Source organism: Gambusia affinis, linkage group LG01, assembly GCF_019740435.1.
Source record: "Gambusia affinis linkage group LG01, SWU_Gaff_1.0, whole genome shotgun sequence".
NCBI lineage: Eukaryota > Metazoa > Chordata > Actinopteri > Cyprinodontiformes > Poeciliidae > Gambusia > Gambusia affinis.
In genome coordinates, this window is record NC_057868.1 from 23,058,764 (window position 1) to 23,076,964 (window position 18,201).

General features: G+C 42.6%; 1 protein-coding gene across 1 annotated transcript in view; it reads left to right on the forward strand.

Moving 5' to 3' along the window:
- The window catches only part of epha2b (eph receptor A2 b), a 29,805-nt gene extending 12,121 nt beyond the window's left edge, over nucleotides 1–17,684 (forward strand). The window contains 14 exon segments of the mRNA XM_044116246.1: nucleotides 3,650–3,805; nucleotides 4,716–5,075; nucleotides 5,260–5,390; nucleotides 5,628–5,799; nucleotides 5,877–5,970; nucleotides 8,090–8,145; nucleotides 8,248–8,373; nucleotides 9,159–9,344; nucleotides 9,429–9,490; nucleotides 9,636–9,845; nucleotides 10,594–10,743; nucleotides 10,840–11,033; nucleotides 11,581–11,736; nucleotides 14,876–17,684. Coding sequence (XP_043972181.1) covers nucleotides 3,650–3,805; nucleotides 4,716–5,075; nucleotides 5,260–5,390; nucleotides 5,628–5,799; nucleotides 5,877–5,970; nucleotides 8,090–8,145; nucleotides 8,248–8,373; nucleotides 9,159–9,344; nucleotides 9,429–9,490; nucleotides 9,636–9,845; nucleotides 10,594–10,743; nucleotides 10,840–11,033; nucleotides 11,581–11,736; nucleotides 14,876–14,984 — 2,162 coding nt within the window. The 3' untranslated portion in view covers nucleotides 14,985–17,684.
- The last annotated feature ends 517 nt before the right edge of the window (nucleotides 17,685–18,201 follow it).

The following is an 18,201-nucleotide window of genomic DNA, read 5'->3' on the forward strand; positions in this document are numbered from 1 at the left end:
AAACAGATGTAATGCCTTCACAGCTGCTCCATTGGTCAGCTAATCTTTTTCACTAATGCCCCCTACCCCCCTCCTGAGCCACATGCCCACACATCAGCCCCTACACCTTTATGGCTCCTTGTCTGCCCCCACCTCCCCTTCTCTACCTCTGTGACCTCTGGCTCATGTTACCCAGGCCTCCTCCCCCATCAGAGGGCCCCTCTGTTCCCTCAATCCAGGTACCCCCGGATTGCTAATTACTTGTTGTCACCCTGCATATAAACACACAGACATGACGTATCGCCATTTCACGCAGGGTTTGTGCAGTTTGGAGATGAAAAGAGAGGAAGTGAAATAAATGAGGGCAAGGACAAAGCCAGGCTCTTTTGCCCCCAGAAATGACCAGAGAGCTGCCCTGATACAGATCTGACACTGTTTATTCCTCGCTTGGCTTTATTTTTACAAGATCTCCTTCGCTCGCTGGCCATTCCTTTGAGTCTAACCTTTCTCCCTTTCCTCCTCGTCAGTGCAAGCATGTGTTTGTTTTACTTGGCCAATGACTCTGTGTAAAGCCACGCACAGTTTAACTCACCCTCAGGCAGACACGACCTTTCTGCCTTCTAAAAAGCTCAGTGCTGTATTCAATTGTCAGCCCCCACCGCTCTCCCTCCCCATTCTACTTATTCGTCATGTCCCGGGGCCGATTTCTGTTGTCAAGCCACCATGTTACCCATTCATCCATCTATACGACCGGGCATTCATCACTGTCGGCATCTCATCCGTCTTAAGTTCTGCCGACACACCAGTGAGCCCTCAGAGGCTCTAGAGCCACTCCGGCTCCCTGAACGTAACAGGCCCTTGCAGTCTTTCTCTATAAACAAACACGGGCCACTAAAGGCACACAGGGCCCCTAACATGACAAACAGTTCCCTGTTTGTAGCAAGTGGGAGGGGAAAAAAGGGCCAATCTTACTTTGTTAAATTTCTCAACTGCAAAGAATCCCAGGCACTTTTGTTTATGAGCACCATCATCTCAGTAAAGCCTTTATTGGATTTGTGCCTGCGTTCATGTTGTGTCAACAGATTTCAGCTTCCTTTTTGGTTATTTTTCTGTTTCTCGCCTCAGTTCTGGTTACTCTGTTGCTCGTGCTACCTCGTGCCTCCATTCTTTGATTGGCTGCTTTAGGAAGGAAAGCAGCGTCAGCCGCACACTTCCTGTTTCCTGTTGTGTCCAGCAACAATCCAAAGCACCCCATCGACCTTCTCCGTGGAACAAGGAAGCTCGCTTTCCTCAGACTTTTCTATTTTGTCGAGGAATCCTCTTGTTAAATACCCCAGCTGTACTGTCACTGTGACTCATTTTTTGAATATTTGAGGTACACAAACCCATTCACCTTTACCACCAAAAGGTTGGCTAGAGCTTAAGCTATGCAGTTCTAGGCCTCCCATTGGGTGGTGTGCACTGGAATGCATCTTGATTATAGAGACGACACACAGTGTAAGGCCATCATCTCCACAGGCCTGACCACTATGCATTGCAGCTTGCACTGTAACACCAAATAGAGGCGAGTCCTCCTCTATTCAGATGCCATGTGGCATTTCAGCTATTCCCAATCTGCAATGCCTGTGTGTGTGTATGTTTTCCCTTTCAGCTTTTGAATGGCATGGCGTTCCCCTTGCCTGCTGGTCAGTGGTGAATAGCAATGTTAATGGGTTAGCTGGGAGGAGAGAAAGCAGGAGAGCAAGGACTTTGGGGATTACATAGAAGGAGAGGTAGGGAAATGAATCAGGGTTTTGGGCAACAGCTGTTCCCCCTCCTCAGAGCAAGAGTTCGTCCCGGCATGTCTCCTTTCTTTCTTCAGTCCTCAGCAGGATACAGTATCTCCCTCTTCCTTTCTCAGCCCTTCTGTCACTACTTCCCGCCTCTCTCCTGGCTTGCCCATCTTCTGTCCCGTCTGCGTTAATGAGTAGTCGTATTTATAAGTGAAGCAGCTGCCCAAGATAGAACGGAGATGCTGTAGAGAGAGGGAGGACTAAACGCGGTGCAGTCCTATTGGCCAAAAATCCATACCCTTCTTTGTGCAGAGTAATTTTTCTTGCCACAATTGTCAGGCTCTTTAGATAACACACCTCCACACATATGCTCTGCGTCAGCTCGGTGAACCGCAAGTTTATAAAAAGCAGAGCAAAGTTGAAGCGAGGCTCATGGTCAATCAGCTAAATCCACTTGATGTGACTCAAATGGAGCTGCAGCCATGTGCTTTCCGTCTTCCATGTGGTCACTTGTGGCTTCCAAATGAGCTTCCCCCGAGCAAGACGGGCCGAAGGGCAAGCTAGACGGTATCACAGCGCGAGTCTGATATTGTCTAAGTCTTGGCGCTGCTTTTTTCAATTAGCCTCTTCAGGAATCTGACCTTGTTTGCTTATCACTGACTGTCTCAATGCTTTTTCCCAGTCAGTGTCAATGCTGTATGTCCTGCCGCTCACTGCGAAGGCCTCATTTCATTTGGCTAACACAATCTGTTCCTACAGCACCTAATCTCTCTTTCACCACAGTTTTCTCAAATTCCAGCGTCTGTTTCCTCTGATGCATGTTCATTTGACTGCAGTGTTCGGTGGCATTGAAATATGTGCGTGGGTGCGCGTGTGTATGCATTATGCGTGTAACTGAACTGAATGAGCAGAGGGACATGAACAGGTGACAGGCTGTGGACCTAATCCCTCTCCTGATGCCACATTGTGTCCAGTAGTGTGCTTTGCATACATGTCTGTGTATTTTGTGCATGCACACGACTGTGGGTTCATGTGAGCATTGCATACACAGGCGTGTGTGTGTGTGTGTGTGTGTGTGTGTGCTTATGATCATCCTATGGTGTGAGCAGCAGCCCCAGGAATGCTCTCGCAGAGTTAAAGGGCAGCCGTCTCAATTTCACCCTCCTTGACGGTGCGTCCTCAAACCAAATTTCACACTGTATTAAGTTCATATTTCGACATTTCCTTGCACAGCTGGGCATCCTACCTGCATTTCTTTATTTAGAATTCAAAGTGTGAAATTAGACGTCACCTTATCTAGTCGATGCCATTTCAAAGTATCCATGTAGGTCTCTGAGAGAAGGAAATATAATAGACTGTTGGGTGCCAAATAGCACTGTTTTTGTCAGTTGCTTTGCTGGTTGCTCTCGCACCTTTTCTTCTGTAGTTATGAAAACTGACTTAGGGTTTCGGAATGTCAGAATACTGGTTGTATTTCTTGAGTAAGAAACACAACCAGCGGAAGAGAGGAAAGTGTGTGAAAAAGTTGAGAGTATGAGCAGCAGCATGGTAGGAGCTGTGTGATTGTGTTTCAGGGTTTGGCTCCAATGAGAATCATCTTATTTGTAATGACCAGAGTTTTATTGAGTGATCTGAACACTGGGCAGACTCCTCCTGCCCTGTTTCCCCCCCTAGATCTCTCCATCACCTGCCTAAATGTGGCATTTAGCCATGACACAATTAAGTGTCCCCTCGACCTCTACGTGTTGCTCTCAGGGGTCAAAAGTTCAACGCATTTCAAAGAGGCTTGAACAATCTGGAGAAACTCGCTTTGCTCTTTGCCATTTAGGATGCTGCCAGAAGTCCCTATTGTCTTCTTTGGCTGATCATTTGCTGTGAATGTCCTTTTCTCCTTGCAGAGTGTCAGCCAGGCTTCTTCAAAGCTGAGGCATCCAGGGACAAGTGTGAACCCTGTCCTGCCAACACCCAGAGCCAGGACTCCAGGTCTTTATTCTGTGTGTGCATGGATGGCTTCTACCGGGCTTCTGCAGACCCCTTGACTGGACCGTGCTCAGGTGAGAATTGTGCAGAAATAAACGCTAACTTCTATAAATTGCTACTTAGACTAAAAAGTAGAGAAGCACTGAGAAAACCTCTGTTGATTTCAATCTACAGAAGTTTATGCCAGCCAGATACTAGCAACATGTCCATTACAAATGTGTGCAGAACTTTGGTGGTTTTGCACACTAATGGTAATTAGTGTGCAATTAGTGTGGTAGTCCACTAATGGCGATTAAAAAAGAAACGCAATAAGTACTTAAAAGAACATGCCGTTCCGTCATCCTGCTACCACTTCCTGTTATCTTCTTTGTCTTTTTCTGGTTGTTGATCGTGTGACTTGTGTGATGCAAAAACAGTGTTTCCATTGCAATTTAGCAAAATAAATTCATTTCGATGTAACTGAAAAACAACCTCATCCCAGTGCAAAAATATTTTATCCAAAAACATGAATTTTTGACAAAATTGGCGCAAATAAAGTTATGCAAATTTAATTGGGCAGTTCCAATTTGCGCAATTATATAGTCAATTCAAGCGCAGCTATACACTCCAATAGCAAACAACAGCTTAGCGATTCTGGTTTGCATTATTGACAACACTCTTTACTGTAGATGCAGATACAGAAGGAGGATGTTGGATCTCTTAGCCATTTTCACCATAATTCATTGAACTATGACAGCTGTTAGAAGCAACAAGAGAGAAAAGACACATTTCTACTAAAAGTGATTTTCTTTTGACACAAAATGTTCTTGTGTAATTGGATTTGTGCAGAATAAAATGTACTCTGACCATTTTCATGATTATGAAATCAGTAAATGAGTTCATTTGAAATAGTTCATGACTGTTGAGAAACAAGCATTACTCAGAAAGTGTCTTTAGTCTTGTACCTACTATATATTCTGTGTTTTTCTGCTCTCTCCCTGTTAGGCCTCCCTTCTGCCCCTCGAGGTCTGGTGGCCACTCCCAGCTCTCTTACCCCAGGAAAACTCCTGCTTTCCTGGCAGCCCCCTGAAGACACCGGAGGTCGAAGCGACATCACCTACAGCGTTGAGTGCCATCGTTGGGAGGGCTCGTCGCACCTGCCCTGTGGAGAGAAAATTCGCTATGACCCAGCGAACACGGGCTTGCTTGACACGAAGGTGTCAGTGAGTGAACTGGATCCTTACTTGAACTACACCTTCACCGTGGAGGTGCACAGTGGCGTGTCCATGTTTCCCAGTCAGGCAATACCGCGCAGTTTCAAGCCGCAGTCCTCTGCCGCGCTGAATACATCCCTTCACTACACAGGTGAGTGCTGGTGACATGAAGCAGAGCTGCAATGCTATCTGTGCTGCAGTAATGGCTGATGCTATCTGCGAGGTGGTGACGGCTCTCCAGTCCGAATGAGGCCTGGGGAGAGGAGTGAATTGTCCGTTTTGTTGTTTTAGAAACTTAAAATTAAATTGTTTCCTTCTCCATGTATCGTCCTCAGACCCACCCAAAATCACGTCAATGCGTTTGGTCGAGCGGGACTCCACCAGTTTGTCTCTCTCCTGGGACGTTTTCCCTCGTCCGCGGGTCCAATCCCAGCCAATCCGCTATGAGCTTGCCTACCGCAAAAAGGTGTGGAAACTTTTTAATAGACCCTGACAGCACACAAAGATTAAAGAGCTTAAATTCCTGTTCACATTTAGTCCACATGGCAGGATTAAAGCTATTTGGAAATGCATTTTGCGTTTAATTTTAATGGACATGCAATTTGAATGAGTTTCTGATGACTACTTAAAAAATAAAGAGAGGCTTTTTAGTAGGTGCTGCTTTAACGCTGGAGTTATTGGTGGACTTTTCTCCTTTTCCTAGGACAATAAAATCGACGTAACTACGTATGTGGTGCTGAAGCTGGAGAAAAACTCTGTGCAGATCAGCGATCTCTCCCCAGGCACAGCTTACCTGGTCAAGGTCCAGGCCCTGGGTGATGACGGCAACCAAGGAGTTTCCAGCTTGGAGGAACAATTTGAGACGCTGTCTGAAGGTGCGGGGAGAAACCGCTCTAGGAAAAACTTACTGGCTTTGTTTGGGAATCTTCTCACTGGTTTATTTTTCTTGCAGGTCACCTTAACAAGACTGCTGTTATCCTTGCTGGGGTGGCTGCAGGAGTAATCACGCTGTTCATTCTGGCCGGCATCCTCTTCCTGCTCAGACGGTGAGTAAGCTGCCCACTCTGCCACTTTCCCTCCTTCTTATTCTGTCCCGATAATCTGTCACAACACGACATCCTTCGCTGCCTTCCTCTCTCATTCTTCTGCTTTTCCTTTGTGGGGCCTCCAAATGGCCTTTGCATTCACTCTCTCCTCACCTCTTTCTTTCACTCTTCCTTTAGCAAACCGTCTTTTCTCTTTATCTGGATGTGTGTGTGCCAGCACTCACCGGGGAGGAATTTCGGCTGAATGTGTCTTGTCATTGCGCAACGGTTGCAATCTACCAAGTGTTGGAGCCTTTGAAAGGAAATTAGACATGAGTGGCACATTGTTGTCGATAAGAGCTGCTCGCTTCTTTTTTGTGCGAGGCCGTGGGCGCTTTGTGAGGGTGACCCAGGCCGGTACTGTAGCAGATTGTAACCACCTCTTTCCCGCCTGCTGGCTTTCAGCCTTTGAATTGGCCGAGCAAATACAGCCCATCGCCAAGGCTTTGTAAAAGAAACGCTTCTGCCTGAATGAATGCATTGCACCAGAGGTCTGAAAAAAAGGAAACAAATCTGGAAAATTTATTGAAAAGGTTCCTGAAGTTGGGTGCTGCATGGATCGGGTGGGTGCTGCTATGGCTATAAAAGCCTTGGCCCTCCTAGAAGCTGTCCTGGGTTCAGTATTTGTTTTATTTACTGCCACTCGTCCCCTTCTCTCTCTCTTCTATTCTGATCATCATCTCCTACTGATGAGTAAAAGGCCTACAGCGCCGCAGTAAAAGGTGTCTATTACAAAAGTGTTCATAACTGTTAAGCTTTTCTACATTTTGTCATTTTACAACCACAGTACAAAGTAATGAGCTATTGTACGGCTTCCATTGAAACCATTAGAAGTTTGGTTCTAATGGTTTTCATCCCACATGAGTCAGTGCTTTATGGAATCAGCTTTTCCAGCATGTACACCTCAGCGTCTTTTGGGGTTTGTCTCTACCAGGTTTCTACGTGTAGAAACTGAAACGTTTGGCCATTCCTATTTGCAAAATGACTCAAACTCAGTCTGACTGAATGGAGAACATCTGTCAACATCAGTTTTAATGGTGTGTTCAGACCTGAAAGTCCAAAATGAGACCAGTGTTTGTTACATTTTCAGCTGGTGTAGTTCAGTTTCACTCAGCACTGTGTCAAATGAACCAAGCGCTAATTGAAAAACCTGGCCTTCGTCACAAAATGTAAACAAAAATGGAGTGCCGTAAAATTTTAGTGGCTGCAAAATTGCTTTTTTTTTAATCTTTGACTTTGACCAAGAATGCTCTGCACTATAATTCACTTCTTGGTTTTGGAGCTGTCTCTGGTCCACTTGCATTCACATATACAAATCGCACCAGAGTTCACTTGAGCCGAACCGAGACCTGGGTTTTTAGGCAAACCAGAGTTTGATTACACATTCACACCTCCCCCAGATAAACTGGACATTCTAGAGAAACAAACTGAAGTTGGATTAAAGTGGATTAAGGAAGGCTGGTGTGAATGCACCCTTAGTCTTCCCACAGATTCTTAGTTGAATAAGTTAGGTCTGTACTTTGACTGGGCCATTCTAACACAAGAATATGTTTTGATTTAAACCCTTCTGTTGTGATTCTCTGCAACATCCTCCAGATAATTTCCCAACTCTGATAGGTTTGCTGTACTGCCTAGTGCAGCTTCCTTGTTCCCTCTGGAAATAGGCATTCCCACAACATCGTGTTGCTGCCGCCATGTTTCGTACTTGGGATCTTGCGTTTTGGATGATGTGCACTGTCAACTTTCTGATAAGCCTAGAAATATGTATGGAGCACAAAATGTCGAATTTTAATTTATTAGCTGACATTATTACCTAATTCCAGATGGCTGCTCCATCACCTACATACAGCTTTAAATTTCTCTGCAGGTTTGTATCTTACCTGTGTGTTCCTTGACCCTCATGCAATTATATGATCAAACAAACCTCATAGCATCACTTTCCTTCAACTTTATACTTATCTATGTAGGTCAAGCAAATAGCGTATCACAATAAAATCTCTTTGACATATCACGACAAAATGTGTAAAAGTTCAAAGGTTTGATTTAAAAACTGTGTTGTTTTTTAAATTTTTTTATTCAGAAACAGAAACACACATACCAGGCAAGGACCAGAGGACACCTACTTTTCAAGCCCTGGTAAAAAATAAAAAATAAATTCTTGAACTCTCTTTGTTTTTCATTTGATTATATTTGTCTTCCTCATTTGTTAACATTCAACCATCTTCCTGTGGCTTGCAGAGCAATTAAAACCACTGAAGACGTATGTGGATCCACATACGTACGAGGACCCCAACGTAGCTGTCCTCAAGTTTGCCACTGAAATCCACCCGAGCCACATAAGCAAACAGAAAGTCATCGGAGCTGGTGAGTGACAACCCTGCTGAGTTAATCTGCTGTGGGGCTTAGATTTAAAATCTTGAAACGTCTGTCCATTTGCACATCCCCTCTCCGTCCCCCAAAATATTCCCTGTTTATACTGCACACCAGTATAAACATCTTAACAGGCTAATGGGTGGTTTTTACTTTGCTGAGATTAGGATCTATCTGGCTTTTTTTTTTTTCTCACCCGACAAGTTGAGAGATCTTTTAGTTCTGCGGTTAACTCTTGGCGGGGACATTATTATGTTGTGGCCCAAGATGACATGAACATTGCGCAACAGAAATGGCTGCAGACACATAGTTTTGGAAGAACATCACAACACCTTCCTGGGGCTTGTTTCAACGTTCCCATTGAGGATGCGTTCGTTCAAGTGCGACCACCTTTAACCTTTGACCCAACAGTCCATTTGAGCCCCCTCCACCCCAGCTCCCACGACCAAATGTCCCCTTTCCTTCTCATGTGACAGCTGATTCCCATGCTCCCGCATAACAGGTCGTCAACTATTTACACAGCGTTGTTTCTTTCTTTCTTTTTCTCCCTTTTTCTCAACACCGAGCCAGAACACACCTCGGTGGGAGCGCCTCAGGCAAAACAGCCGCAGAGACTTCCTTATTTCTTTTTGTTGCTCTGCCAAGCCCTGTGGCTAGAAACTTAAGAGAACCCATCGCACCAATATATACACACAAACACACACATTCATTTTAAATATCTTTTCTAAATCAACTGTCTAAATTATGATAAAAAAAAAAAAAAAATGTTCCACCTACAGGCGAGTTCGGTGAAGTTTACAGAGGCACCCTGAAAGCACCTGGGAAGAAAGAGGTGGCGGTGGCAATAAAGACGCTGAAGCCCGGCTACACGGAGAAGCAGAGGCAGGATTTTCTGAGCGAAGCCTCCATCATGGGGCAGTTTTCCCACCAGAACATCATCCGTCTGGAGGGAGTGGTGACCAAATGTGAGGCTTTTTCTCCACTTTGTTTTTTTCTGCCTATCTGTTGTAGGCCCGTTTGGGCTTATAGTTTGTTCTGCTTCTGTGCAGTTAAACATGCGATGATCGTGACCGAATTCATGGAGAACGGAGCACTGGACAGATACCTGAGAGTAAGACCAATATGTTTTCCAAGGTTGTTTTTTTGACATATTGTGATTTTTTTTTCTCACGTTTTTTGAGAGCATTTACAGTAGTTATGTAAAAAAAAAAAAAAAGACAAAAACAAAATAATTCTCTAACTTACTTTTGCATCAGGACCATGACGGGGAGTTCTCGTCTCACCAGCTGGTGGGAATGCTGCGTGGCATCGCCGCAGGCATGAAGTACCTTTCTGAAATGAGCTACGTTCACCGTGACCTGGCTGCCCGCAACATCCTGGTCAACACAGCCCTGGAATGTAAAGTTTCGGACTTTGGCCTTTCCCGGGTGCTTGAGGACGAGCCAGAGGGGACATACACCACCAGCGTGAGTACCTGCTTTCCTTTTCTGGGAGCTTTGAGGAGTAAAATTCACTTCCGTTTGGTGTTTTCTTTGTTCTTCATGATGATGTTTGTTAACAAATGTTTTCTGATGAATCTCTGAGGCTTGTAAATTATAAATAATTTATTATTATTTATTATAAATAATAAAATAGTTGACTCCTGAGGGCAATTGGTTGCACAACTCATAGATCATCACCATTCTAGTATTTTTGTGTTTCCATAAATATTTATCGACTGGATAGTACAAACATCTGCTAGTGTAAAAATCATGTAATTACTACAAAAATTACATATAGTAAGTACTATATGTAATCGCTATACGTAGTAATTACATGCATTATTATATGCATAGTAATGCAGTATAAATTTGCCAGTGTCAAATTTATTTATAAAGCACTTTTGAAACTGTTGAAAATGCTGTAAAGAAGTCAATAAATATACTGTAACAACTTTATCCCAATAAAGGGCAATTACAACATAACAAAAGAAAATACAAACAATGTCGTTCAGCCATTTCAACTTCAGAATAATGTCAATGCAAAAAAGACTATAAGCCCCATTCTTGAAGGAATAAAGCAGGAATAAAGCAGTTTGAACATTGTAAATTGTGGCCACGGTGTGATAAATGTGAATAGTTAGAGAGACACTGAATTAGGGTTTTTGCAAGCATTTACATGGATCTTTATTTTTTTTTTACTACCCTCTCTGACTCAATGGTTTTCCTTGAACAGGGAGGTAAGATCCCCATCCGCTGGACGGCCCCGGAGGCGATTGCCTACAGGAAGTTCACCTCGGCGAGCGATGTGTGGAGTTTCGGCATTGTCATGTGGGAGGTCATGGCGTTTGGGGAACGGCCTTATTGGGACATGAGTAACCACGAGGTTTGTCTTCATTTCTCAACTCTTTTAGTCAGGAGATCATTGAAAAAATTTAACAATTTACCAATAAATAAATAAATAAATAAATATTGTCTGCAGGTGATGAAGGCCATCAACGAGGCTTTCAGGCTGCCTGCACCCATGGACTGTCCGTCGGCCGTCTACCAGCTGATGCTTCAGTGCTGGCTTCAGGATCGCGCCAAGAGGCCGCGTTTCGGCGACATCGTCAGTCTGCTGGACAAGCTCCTGCGCAGCCCAGAGTCACTAAAGACCATCGCAGACTTTGATCCACGGTAAAAAAAAAATAAAATAAAATTATACCAGGCAAACTGCCTTTAATAGATGTCTTTTCTGGTGCAGATTCAATCCCGAGTGCAGGAGGTTCTTGGAAACCAACTTCCTTCAAAAAACTACAAATCAGGATTTTGTTTGAGTTTTAGTTTGTGATGAATATAAATTCTATTAATATATAAAAAAATATATTTTTGGAACTACATATTAAAAAATAATAATACTGAAGTAGTTCAAATTGGTGAGGCTGCAGAGTAAAAAAGTTAATACACGGTACACGTGTCCCTATTGTTTCTGATTCTGTGAATGAAAGCGTGTTTTGCCTACTGAGACAGAGCACAAACACCAAAGACAGCAAGAAAGAACAAAGAGATGTCATCCTCATATCTTAATCACCTCTTACCCCGACTCCCTCGACCGGTTTTTCTGTTTTATCACCAGCTGGTTTCCTGCACAGTAATTACAGACCTCAGTCATCTGTCTCTTGTTGTGGGAAAGCGTGTAAATAATTATCATCAGCGTTTGGATCTGCTCCCTTTCTGTTCCCAGGATTTCCATCCGCCTGCCCAGCACCAGCGGCTCGGACGGCTCCCCCTTCAGGTCGGTGTCCGAGTGGCTCGAGTCCATCAAGATGAGCCAGTACAGCGAGAACTTCACCCGTGCCGGGGTCGTCACCATGGACCAGGTGCTGCAGATGAAGAATGAGTGAGTGCCGGTGTTGGTAACACCTTAACTTTAATATGGATTGTGTTCATTTTCTTGACGCACGTTAAAAAAAAACAAAAACAAATTAATAAATGAATAAATAAAAAAACAATCTTTTATTAGTTAAAACTGAAGTATCTAACTTTTAAAAAAATAAGTTTCTTGAATATTTGTTTAAATTGTCATTACATTGTAACACTGTACAACAAGAAACATAATTGATGAAAAAAATGAGCTCCTAGGGCTCCCGCTGGCAGAAATACACCACTTAGTCAGAAACAACCAGTCACAGCCAGGAGGAGGGTTTTAATGCTGCCAGTCACCTCCTTACCCCTTCGCTCTTTACTAAGCTAGAGCTGGTTCAACACAACACAGCCTGCCACAAATGCTAAGGCTAGCTAGCATGTCCATCTATAAGAGTGGATAAACTTTATTTTCCACCATTAGCACGTTGAGCAGCATACAGGAGGTTGATTGACAGCGCTAAGACCCTCCTCCTGGCTCTGACTGGATGTTTTTGACTGAGCGGTGTTTTTCTGCAGAACCTTTCACAGATTATCTGTCTCATACCGTACTGCCTTGATGTGGTGACATTTTAATAAATATGGCAAAAAGCATATTTTTATAGAAATCACATAATGGAGTTTTAAGGAATCTGATTAGCTAAATCAGTTAAGTGTGATTAACCTAACTAACTACAAAACAGTATTTCTAAACTGTTTGCAGTTTGAGAAAATTTTCAAATGGAAAATCTAACCGAGTGAAGGAGCGGTGGGCACATTTTGTGGCGGAGTTGTGGTTTCTGTTGCTCTTCTTTCAGCTGCGCTCTCTCCATTCTCATCCTGCCCTCAGCCCAGACACACATACCCCAGCACTTTTGCCAGAGCCTTTGAAAGCCACCAGTTTTGCTTGTCTGGGTCAGAAACCTTTTGTGGCTTCTCCAACATTAAAGGAGAGCGGTGTAGACTACAGCCAAGTGGAAAAAGATTGACTTGAAGCTGAAATAGATGGATCTGACCCGAAAACCTAAAAGGAGACGGAAGAAGTGGGCTTGTGTGCCCCCTAAAGTTTTCACAGTGCAGTTTAAGGGAATTACACCTTCCATGATGTGTAGGAGTCCTGCAGGAGGCAATTTACCCAAACAGGCGCAACCGTTGGGGGTTTGGGGGAGGGAGTCTATGGTGAAACACATAATTTAAGGTTCCTTTTGAAGAATAATGAAGGCCAGAGAGTTTCTAACCACATAGCTAAAAAGAAGCCACCTTTTTATGTTTTTTTTGCCATTGCACATGCTTAGGTTTGTAACCATGAGAACAAGACAGGATGAGATTTTTTAAAAATCCCCAAACTGTGTTATACAGAATGTAGGAGCGCTATAGAAAATCCCAGGACAAGTTTGACTCGTTTATAATTTTAGAGTTTCATGCTCGTCTTGTTCTGAGGTGGTCCTAATACCAATTGTTTTCATAAGTTAATATGTCACATTTGATTAATTAATTACATAAAAAAATGAAAATTTATCAAACAATCAATCACATTCTCTTTCGTTTTTAACATAAGTCGGAATGTTTAAATTGTGTTTCTGGTACGTCTGTAAATCTGACATGCAAACGACATCCTCAAACAAGCTGCTTTTCTTGGCCCAGAACTGCCAAAAAATTATTTTATGGAACGTTACAAAGACTGCTGTTGTGGGCAAAAAGGAGTTGGCCTATTGGCAAAGCTATTCAACCATAACATAGCATCTCAGTGCAAAACATGTTGCAGTAAAATGACTCTAGGTTGTTGCTAATGCTAACTTTCCTGCAGTTGGTCAGTGACAGTGCTTACAAAATGCAAACCACTAGCTCACTGCTGCGCTAGCAGCTCCTAACCCACAGCGGTGCCTGCCATAACTCGCAGAGGTTTGTTACCATGGCTACCATTGACGTCAGTTACAGTCTTTCTGTAATGTTATGTTGTTTCTCTGTCATTATCATACCTGCAGCAAAATGGCAACCTTGAGCTTGTATGCACCATGCAGGGGAAGGGTGTGGGCAGCATGTACACAGACATGATTGACAGTGCCATCCTACTGGCTCTGATTGTCTGTGTTTGATGGCTGTCAGTCCATCTATGATACAGGTTTTCAAATATGAAAGCCTGTATCATTCTTACTCTTCTCATTAAGCAATAGTTACTCCCTCTTGTTGCTCTATCCTCCTAAAGCACTAGTAAGCAGCCCGGTCCATCACCCCCCAGCTGCGTAAGGAGCAGAAGATGCTCACCCCTTTTCTAATCCATAAGACATGCAGAAAGCCGATCCCGCCTTGCCTCAATTTTGAGTTAAAAACTTAGTTGAAGATCCAGATAAACTTAACCCCTGAACTGCAGCCTGTCTTATTTCAAAATAGTAGTTCCAGGTAGAGCATCAAAGTTTGAATCACTGAGCCTCATATCGCGGCCTCGTAATATCCAATTGGATAATACTTTGTGAAAAATCAACTAAAAACCTAAAAATGCTAAATGTCGTGAGATCTCATGTCACGCAGTTTTATTAAGCTACAAACATACATGTAACCAACTCTCCTAATCCTTGGAAAGATGGCCGCACCACAGAGCCGAGACGAGTCCTTTTGAAGTGCTCGTCGTGCAGCATGGTGTGATTTTTTATTTTTTTTTGTTTCCATCTCGGGGCATCTGGTAGCACTCTCCGGAAACCACCAGTCATTTACAATCCACCCTCTGCTTCCCAGACAAAGTGATTCATGGTCAACGGGGAGAATCCTCGTTAAGTAATTAAAGCTGTAATTAAGGCTTTGACTCCGGGCTGGTGTTTATGCAGGGCTTTTTGTAGGTTTCGCATGTGCGCTTTTTTTGCAAAGCGAAAGCCCCACTGACACTCGTTTTATTGTGGAAGATGAGTTAAACCTTTGGCAGAGAGCAAACTTGGAATGCGCCCCACCTACCTGGACCGATTTAAAAGCTCAACCTGAACGTGTTCAACTCTAGGCTGGCATTTCGTCACTGTAAATGTGTCGGTGATTACTCCAAGACTTTGGGAGGCTGGGGGGGATGCATGTGGAAACTGTTGGAACGAGGCCGGGGAGAAAATATGTGCGCAGCTCTTCTTCAACACCGCTCTGTCTCTCCTCCACAGGGATATTAAGAACATCGGCGTGCGACTGCCCGGCCATTTGAAGAGGATAGCTTACAGCATCCTGGGCTTGAAGGACCAGACCAGCACCTTGAGCGTGTTTGCTGTGTGAGCCTCTGAATGAAAGGGATGTGAAATTGGACACAGGCAACCCTTTTGAACTCCCTGGCTGAGCTGGAGCATTCTGCGGGGACGGCACCGAAACGACAGAACCAGGAGAGAAATGTGCCAAGCTTTGGGCCAAATCAATCAGACTCATTTACTGTACCTTCTAGATTTCCTCATTTTCTGCCCACAGGGAAACGGAGCACATACCTTCAACAGATGTGTAAAGTAGAACCTTTTGATATTTAAATAGCTATTTTTGTACTATAGTTGTCTTCCGTACGGATACGCTTCCGTTGCTCATTCACTTTCGTCCGTTTTCCGTTGCTGCTTCAGCTCTATGAAATTTCACCCTGAGTTTGTTACAAATGAACAGGGAGAACAGCAGAGTCCAGTCGGAGTTCAGATTACGGTGGCGATGTCTCCGAGTCTCACTGATTGGCTCTCAGGAGGATGAAATGAGTTTGAGCTAGTCCAGATTTAGGGTAAAGAAAAAAACTGGTTGTGAATGTTTCTGCTGGTCCTGTGCAGAAATTAAGCTATGATCTTATGGGTGGTGTTTATATACAAAAAGCAAACAAAACAAAACAAAACAAAAAACAGGATGATTAGGTACTTTTTAAAAAAAAAAATATTTTTACAAAGCAAGTTTCCTTTTTCTTTTTTTTATTTCTCTTTCTCAATGAACTGTTACATAAAAACATCAACAAAAACGTTTTATTAGAATCATATAATGTAGCACTTGGAGCAAGTCTCATATTTGTCATATGATTGTAAACATAAATGGGCATTCACAACCAAAAACGGACAAACTATTTGTGTCCTCTGAACCATTTTGCCTCTTTTTGTCAGGATTTCGTGCAACAGACCAACACAGTGCTTTGTAGTGGAAGGCAAATATTTTTTCCAAAAAAAAAAAAAATCATTCCCACAGCATGGCGCTGCCACCTACATGTTTCACAAGGAAACGTGTGTTTCTGTGTTTCGAGTGATGATTATTATTATCCTCCCACCTCAAACTTCTGTATCTAAGCCTGAAATGTTTTTTGTTTTTTTTTTGCTGCCATAGCAATTCAGAAGTCCCTACTTTTACCTGAGTACTGAGTTCCCTACATTGTTTGGGGTTAAACTATAAACAGTATTTTATATGACTATCTGGAAACAAGTGGTTTTGACTTGCCAGACTTCCATTAAAGCAAGATTTTAATGTGTCTGCTAAAAGCTGTCATGTCAACAGATTCTCCTCTCTGGGAGTTGGAGCTCTGCTGCAAATGGGTTTCCATCCCATGTTGCTTTATGACCTAATCCCGCTTTAAAGCCGTCTCTAACTTCACCCCAGACCTGTTTGGTTTGGTCTGAGTCAAGTTTATTTGTATTCCACATTTAAGCAACAAAGGCAGCTCAAAGTGCTTTACACCAAAGAAACCTAAGTAGCTGATTATGAAACAGGCAATGAAACGTTACATTTTTGTCAAATGTTATCATCCAGATCATGAAGCAAATATACATTAAACACTAATGAATGTTCCAGTTATCATGGATCAGGTACAGCTCTAAACAGGTCGGTTTTTAGCTTCGATGTAAAGCTAAAAACCGGCCTGTTTTTAGCTTTCCAGCTAAAAACAGGTCGTTTGGCTGGATTTTATTTAGAGACATCAGAGTGAAAGGGGGCTCAAAAAGTTTAAAACGTTCCATTGTTCTTCCATTTTGCAATAATGCAGCACTTTGTGTTAGTCTGTCACATAAAATCCCAGTCAAATACTTGTAATTTTGTGTTTGTAATTTGCAAAAAATGTGAAAAAGTCCAAGGGTATTAATCGCAAGGTACTGCATATGAAAGTCGAGACTTTTTCGAAATTGAAACAACCTGGACGTGAGAGTCAAGAAAAATACTCACCAAAACAAAAACAAAAACAAAACATCACCGCTGAGAGATCTTAGCTAGAGTCTGTTTTGCAGTTTTACCATTTTGCAAGCGTCCTTTTGAACATTCAATCATATTTTGAGTGAGTTATTTACAGATTTAAGTGAAATGCTTTAAGAATGAGCTGCTTGACTCATTCCAGACATGTAAAGAACTTTTTAAAGTGCCTGTTTGTGGAAGATGAACACCCGTCTGCCTACTTCTCTTTAAATAAAGCGGCTCTTCTGTGTAGCAAGTAGTTTGTAGTTGAAACCTCCAGTGCTCTTAATCCATGACTGCAAATCTTGTGTGTTACTGATGTACACCTTCTCTTACTTGAATTTTTACCTTGTTGTTGTTGTATCATTTTTTTTAAAAAGGATTTATTTTTTGTTAATATCTGGGTTTATTGGTTGGAGTTGCATTTTGTAAATTTTGTACAATATCCAGTATCAATCATATTTTCAGACTGCTTTTTTTTTGTGTGTGTGTGTGTTTTTGGTCTACACTCATGACTTCCCAAAACTTCCTTCATCTATGAGCAAATTCCTCCTTCCTTTGCAAATTCTTCCTTTTTGTCTGCTGTTTTATGCTGTATTTAATAGTGTATTTATTTTTGAACTGTTATTTATTTATCCTGATAAACACTGAGCTGGGTTTGTAATTGGAGGTTGCTCATTAAGCCTTAATTAAAAGAAAGAAAAACACAAAGCCATTTCCCTCCTTTTTTCCCCCCCCATTTCTGATCTGTTCATGCCAGTGATTGGATTTTTGGCGAATAAATAAAGTCTTAAGCTGAATTCATCCACGACTGTTGTATAACTGTCTGACTGCAGGGCGGACTAAAGGCTTGTTTATTGCATTCACGGTGCCAGGATGTTTATGCTTCCACCTAGACTTGCGTACAACACAGCCGAGTGATTTTAACTCGGAAGACAGAGTCTGATGTAAACGTCCGTGTGCTTCGTTACATCCTGAAAATGAAACCATCTCACCATGCAGTCACACACAAGTCTCTCCGCTGACAGTCGACGTGTGCAGAGGCTCTGGCAGCAGCTGCTGTTGATATTGTTGCAACCAGTTTAAATGGTCTGATCTCAACAGCAAAATATTTCAATAAATAACCCTGAACTCATGTATTTCAATTTAGCATTCAAAATAACAGAGGAAGTGTATCATATCAATGTCGGGAATATATTGATGACTAGGTGATTAGTGTGGACTGACCTTTTTACTTTAAAAATGAGCAAAAAAAAGAGATTTGCTCTTCAAAGCCCTTTAATGAAGTCTGGAACAGACTTACTACTTAAATTAGTACTTA